Source organism: Penaeus monodon, chromosome 8, assembly GCF_015228065.2.
Source record: "Penaeus monodon isolate SGIC_2016 chromosome 8, NSTDA_Pmon_1, whole genome shotgun sequence".
Classification (NCBI taxonomy): Eukaryota; Metazoa; Arthropoda; class Malacostraca; order Decapoda; family Penaeidae; genus Penaeus; species Penaeus monodon.
The window spans coordinates 18750270-18757463 of NC_051393.1; the positions used below are offsets into that span (position 1 = coordinate 18750270).

The window sequence follows — 7194 nt, forward strand, 5'->3', positions numbered from 1 at the left end:
ACACACACACACACACACACGCAGATATATATATATATATATATATATATATATATATATATATATATATATATATATATATATATATCGAAGGTCACCATCAGTCGATGTCGCCTATGGCATTATTGTCTCTACCCACTCCCAGTCAATGCCTGGGCGAAAGAATGTGAGGAACAAGTTGTTACCATTGCAGCATGCTCCCTCTCTCAACGCAGCTGATGGATCCAAAGGAACGGCAAGGACCGATACGGTTTGGCACCAGCGGCGTCGCAGGAGTTGTCAGAAGGGACTCCGGCTCCCAATTTTTCCTCAGGGTTGACTCCCGAGGCCTTTTACATTTAAAAGATGCCACAAGGCAGTGGATTATTTTGTATAGCGTGAATTCCCATAGCCTGAAGGAGTTCATTGCCGCTTGCGACCTCGTTTTGGCAACTCCTGCGATGCCGCTGGTGCCAAACTGTATCGGTCTATGCCGTTACTTTGGATCCATCAGCTGTCTGGAGAGAGGAAGCCTGCTGCATGGGCAACAGCTTGCTCCTCACATTATTTTTTTTTTTTTCTCCGGTATTGACTTATATTTTTGGAAGACAAAAACTGCCCCCGGGGGGTTCCCCTTTTGAACAAAAATGCACCCTATTACCCTCCCTATGCAGGGTTGCGGTAAACGGGATATCGGGAAAAACACCTGGGGTTCTATGTACGGTTTTCCCCAAAAAATAGCTGGCGATTGAGTGAAAATTTTTCAAAGGGGCAGAGAATTTTTTCCTCCAGTTTTTGCAGACTGCGAGTTGGAAGGGCCCGGGGGGGTTTCCCATTTAAACTTTTTTTTACTCTGTCAACCTTACCCCCAATTTTTAAAACAAAAATGTAATCATTCACATCCCCCCGCGGGGGGTTTTTCAAGGGGCGCGTTGTTCGTAGGCAACCAGGCTGACAAATTAAATATGCATCTGGAAGAAATAGAAGACAAAAAAAAACATGTCCAATTAAAAAAACTTTAAAAAAATGGGAACGGGGAAAACGTAAGGAAAATCAAGGGAGGGAAAAAATTGAATCAGTGGACCAATTGGAAAAGTAATGGATTTTTTAAAAAACTAAAAGAAAAAAAAGCATTTTTTTTTGGAAAAGAAGAAGGAAAAAGTCAGGGAGTTGCTTATTCTCACGGAAAAAAAACTGCAAATGCCAATGGGTCGCCCAAAAAATGATCGCTTTAAAAAAGTCAGAATAAAGAAAAAACCTCAAACTTTAGTTTATACAACTACGCACAAACCAACTTGAAAGGTGGAGAAATGGAAAAATTTTATAACACTCTCCAAAAAAACTTTAGCACAACCCTAAAAAGAGATTAAATTTTAAATGGGGACCTCAACGCCAAAGTGGGCAAAAATATCTAAAAAAATGACCTGGGGAAAAAATTGGCTTTGAGAAAAAATGAAAGAGGTGAAGATTTTATTGAATTCTGTAGTTAAAAAATCTATTATAAACACATTGTTCCAAACCACCCAAGACCCGGTTTTCACCAGCAAAAAAACAGCAAAAAAATTGATACATTGTGTTGAACCAGAAAGGGAAAAGTTGTATAAAAATCCCAAAGACAAGCCCTGTGCAGACCGCAACAAGCCCCCAATACATCTATCGACTTTCAAAAAGATAAAAAGACGAGCGTCCAACACCACCTCTAAAAGCTGACTAAAAAAACTCTTCCCCCAAAACGATTACGAATTACAGGCAAAAAAAATTTTGCCCCTAAAAAACCCAAATGAGTTTGTGTGAAAAGGAAAAGAACTCCTGTGAGCACTGCTTAAAAACTATGTCAAAAAAAAAGAAAATTTTCCACCTAGACTAAAGAAACACTAAGTGATTTTGAAACAAAAAGATGCCTAAAAAAAAAGGGTATCAATAATCCATTAAAGAAATAATTAAAAAAAACAAAATACAAAAATTCAAAGTTGTTGCGACGAGTAAAGGAAAATTTTTTTTAAAATAAAATTTTTCCAGAGAATTGAAAATGTTCATCAAAAAGACAACTAAAAAAATCTAAAAGGGAGTACAAACATTCAAAAAAAAATTTAAACCTCCCAATGGACACTACAGAACTGAAGTGGAATACTTTTTTGTGGGGGAAAAGAAGCCCAAAGATGATGGAATCAATATTGTTCCAACCTATAAAAAAAAAATAAAGATCTAAAAACAAATTAATTGATCAAGACGCGAAGATGAACCACCCCCAGCTAGAAAAGTTATAAAAAACCATAAAAAATTAAAGAATAACAACGCCCGCGAATGATGAAATAACAACAGAACTAATCAAGAATGCTGGCGAAGTGTTGAATCTTCTTCTACAAACTGTACGAAAATATGGTGAAAAGAAGTGGCCGAAGACTGGTAAAAGTCTTTACTCCCATACCTAAAAAAAGGGCGCACTCCAATGCAAAATAAAAGGGACAATTGCTAAAAAGTCCCCCAAGGGGGAAAATTTTGGTTTAAAATTTTTGCTAAAGAATGAAGTTTTAAATTAAGAGAAAAATTGCGACGAAAAAAGCAGGTTTTTCGCCCGGGGAAAAAGGTACCAAAAACCGATTCTAAAAACTAAATTATCATAAAAAAAAACGAAAATCAGAAAGACCTATCCGCATTTCATTGATTACCCAGGGCCCTTTTTATACTGTTTATCACGATATCCTCGGAAAACCCCGAACGATATGAATTTCCAAACCTATCCCAACTAATAAAAGCCTGTAGACCCAACAAGCAAATGGTAAGAACCCCTTATGGGTTAACAGAATGGTTCAAAGTCAACCCCAAAGGGGACGACAAGGTTTCTTCTTCTCCGCAGTTTTTAATATTATTCTGAAGCAATTATGAGAGGTGCTCTAGAGAAATTTTAAGGGAACTTAGATGTTGGAGGAAACAAAAAATCAAATCTAAAATACGCCCCTGATTGTTTTAATTTTCCACAGATCATTTTTTAAAACAGCAAAAATACTGATAAAGTTGAGAAACAACGAAAAGGCTGGGTTTTTTCTTAAGGGCCCAAGAAAAAAATAAGACTAGAAAAATTCGAGAATGGAAAGAGTCACTTATCTTGGAGCTGTTTTTTTAAAAATACATATTGATTCACCGGAGATAAAAAGAAAATTTCCCTTGCCAAAAAGCCACAGTTGCTCCAAAAACTCTGGAAAGACCGAAGCATTACCTTATGGACAAAGTGAGGTTTTGCTCATTGTTTTCCCAAATTTCGTATATGGTTTGAGTGTGGGGGCTGAAGAAGATAGACAAGAAAAAAATCAATTTTTGAAACCATGGTGTTACAGATGAGTACTACTACTGGGCGAAAAAAAACGAAAAGATGAAGTGCTGAGAAAAATAAATTGTGAAGACCGGCTGTTGGACATCTTGAACAAAAGGAGATTAAAGTTTATTGGTCATGTGATGAGAAGTAAAAGTATTGAGAAAAACTTGCTGACAGGGATGGTGACAGGAAACAGAGGAAGAGGCAAATCGAAGACAAGGCTGAGCGACAATATCAAAGATATTTGTGGGCTGTCGATGGTACAAGTGGAAAGAAAAGCGTAAGATCGAGTTTAGTGGCTGCTCAAACATGAGCATACTGTTATTGATGATGATTGACTCTATGTGAAGGTGTGCTGTTTCACACCAATGGGGAGGACACTCCAGCGACACTACACAGCGTCGACACAACACGGAAAGTGGCAGTTACCAGTGATACGCTATAATGCTCAATTGACCTAAAATCGGGGCCATCCTCACATTCTTTCGCCCAGGTAGAACAGTCATTAATGCCAAAGTCGACATCGACTGATGGTGGCCGTCAATATACATACATATATATGTATATATGTGTGTGTGTATATAAATATGGATATATGTATGTGTATGTATATGTGTATATATATATATATATATATATATATATATATATATATATATATTATATATATATATAATATATTATATATATATGTACTCGTGGTCGCTATTTCAATGTGGATTTCAAGCAAGAGCAAATAATGTACTCACTAGTTGAACCATGCGATGCTGAGCAGAAGAACCACATCATGGCTGATGGTCAGGGTCACCCATCTAGTATAGACACTGCTACTGAAGAAAGCAGTTCAATCAATGATCAAGATCCCAAATGAACACTTGGAAAAGCATGAAGGGTCTCGCCATTTTCCGATAGCTGCTGGAACGTCAGCAGTAGAATAGCTGCGTTGCGTGTGTCACGAGAGACATTAGAGGTCATTAGTTAAAGCTGTCCATTTCTTAACTATCCTTCCTTATGATATATATTATATATATATATAATATATATATACTATATATATATAATATATATATATATATGCCTATATATATATATATAATATATACTATATATATATATATATATTATATATATATATATATATATATATAGTATATGCATATATATATATATATATATATATATATATATATATATATATATATATATATATATGTATGTATATATATATATATATATATATATATATATATATATATATATATATATATATATATATTATCTCTCGAATCAAATGTAAATGAAAGAAACCATACTTAGCTGGAGCAATATATTAAATGGAGAACTATTAATAAAACATATATGATTTGGTTCTGAAACTTTGACGGTGTTGCATGTCTATGGTAGTCATCAGAAAGCTTTAAAGTTTAAAGTTTGTCTCTTGTTTAATGGCTGCACATTGTCTTTATTTTCACTAATAACGATGATCAGTGTGCTGACTCTGGATGGTTCCTGGATACCCTTTTTTCTTTTCTTTTCTTTTTTTCTTGTTTTTTGTAGCGAAGTGGAGAATCCATCTGCTGTACAATGACCGTTCCATAATCGTGTCGAGATCTGCTGTAGTAACAACACTTGGGAGCTTTTATAACCGAATACAGACACATTGTCTTGTCCACGAAACCAAGTAAACTATAGTTGCCGTAAACTGGGATAATTTTTTTACTGATTTTCATATATTTTTTCCAAGGAACAACTCTAATAGTTTAAATAAAACTAAAGTGAAAAGTTCATTGGCCCAGTAGTTAATGCAATGAGTAGTGAGGCCACAAAAAAAGATCCATTGTAATGTTCTGGAACTGGGTGTTTTCAGACAGATGTCTGTGTGTGACAAAGTTATACAGGTCTTGGCTCCAGCAGGTATCGGCGGCTTACGAACTGCTTCTGCCATTTTATTCAACTAATATATAATTTTGCTGAATTTCAGATTGTTTTCGAATTGTGAAAAAAAAACATAAAGGCATAAGGTGCTGCGGAAATGCCAACCAAGGTGGACAGTCTTTCAAGAAGCTTTGGCCGCTATTGAACTAGGAATGGCGTTAGGAATTCAAAAGGAAAGGAAAACATAAATAGCAGGAAGTCTTCTTAATTGGTATCTGGATGGACACAGAATAAACAGCAGTGGCAAAGGGACACATACTTAAAAGATAAATATCGGTAGTGTTACAAATATTATGGAAAGAATCTATATCCCGTTCTCTTTCTGTATATTCTATATTTTCAGATAGTGACATTGTTTGCTATACAGAATTCTGCATTCAAATTTAATTCCAACAGGGAGAGTGTATTGTGGTAGCAATTAGTCAATGTCAGTTTTGTAATCTTGTTTACTATAAGTATTAGTATCGTTATTATATAATTTATGATGAAACTTCTTATGGACATAGGCTACTCTGTTATGAAAAAATATAACAGTATTTTCATAGAAAATATTCCCCAAGCCTCCTCTGTTTCAAGCTTTTATCTCCCATCTATGGTACTTTCACAAATTTCCTATTACTATCACAGTAATGTGATTTGCTCCATTATCCACACATTATGTCTTTGTTGACACAGTGCCAATAAAAGTACTTCTTCGCCCTACCCGTTATTTCTTGAAGGCGTTGCCACAACAAAAGAAAAATGTCATCTATGTAATACAATAACTTAGGTAATAGTGTAGATACTATCATGCTGAAAACCTTTCATGTGAAAGGCAACGTCTTTGAGTTTTGTTACTCTGGCATACAAAAACTAATTCTCGAAGATCCTACGTATTTTTACTACACAGTCTCTACTTTTTACCTTGTATTCCAGAATGATCGTGTTGCTGTGATGAATTTACGTGACAAAATTTTAAGCACTAGGTGTTGTTCTGTGATGGTTTTGCTTCTGCATGGTTTCTTATTTGCAAAGGCTCATCTGATGAAAGTCTTTCTGTAGTGTTAGAGGTTTAAGTGTCATTCGCCATGGAAATGTTTACCATAACACGGCTATTTGTGTATTCCACAGTTTTGTTTCTGAATTCCCTGTTACTTTTTTTAAAACATTTCCTACAATTATTTGTTCTCACTGCAGGCATATTAACAAGGAGACGAACCACGGGGCTGCCACATCTCGGTGATGACTGCTTGTGTTATGGATCCTTCATTATGACACAAACTCATACGCACACACACTTACACTCACACACACACACACACACACATACACATATCAATCTATCTATCTATCTATATCTATATCTGTGTATGTGTGTGTGTGTGTGTGTGTGTGTGTGTGTTGTGTGTGTGTGTGTGTGTGTGTGTACATATATATACATACATATACATACATACATATATATATATATATATATATATATATATATATATATGTGTGTGTGTGTGTGTGTGTGTGTGTGTGTGTGTGTGTGTGTGTGTGTGTGTGTGTTTGTGTGTGTAAATATTCATGTAAACGTTCATCCTTTATGATATATGTGTTTAGTTACACACACGCACGCATGTCTGCATATTAAGTTTGTGTAACGGGTGTGTTTGTGAGCGCCTGCGTAGAAGGTCCTTGACTGTTATCGCCGCCGAGAGAAAGAGGCGCCCAGCCCGGCTCCTGGGAGACGACCTTCAGTCCACCGGGATCCGCCCTCAGCCTCGGCGTCGGGGCCGTACTCAGTTGAACTTCTCGGGTTCCAGCTGTTGGACCCGACGAAAATCTCCCGAGTGTCGGGTGCACTGAAAGATACTGATTGCTGTAGCCGAGAAGCCTCGAGAGAGTAATACCAGTAATTAGAAAACGATTCTTCTCGAGCAACTAACAAGCAACCATGCAACCGATAAACAACCATGCAATCGACAAACAACCATGCAACCGAC

General features: G+C 36.2%; 1 protein-coding gene across 1 annotated transcript in view; it reads left to right on the forward strand.

Annotated features, from left to right (window-relative positions):
• Positions 1–6523, forward strand: part of LOC119576225 (glycine receptor subunit alpha-2-like) — a 13587-nt gene extending 7064 nt beyond the window's left edge. The window contains exon 8 of the mRNA XM_037923818.1: positions 5274–6523. Coding sequence (XP_037779746.1) covers position 5274 — 1 coding nt within the window. The 3' untranslated portion in view covers positions 5275–6523. The remainder of the gene's footprint in view (positions 1–5273) is intronic.
• The last annotated feature ends 671 nt before the right edge of the window (positions 6524–7194 follow it).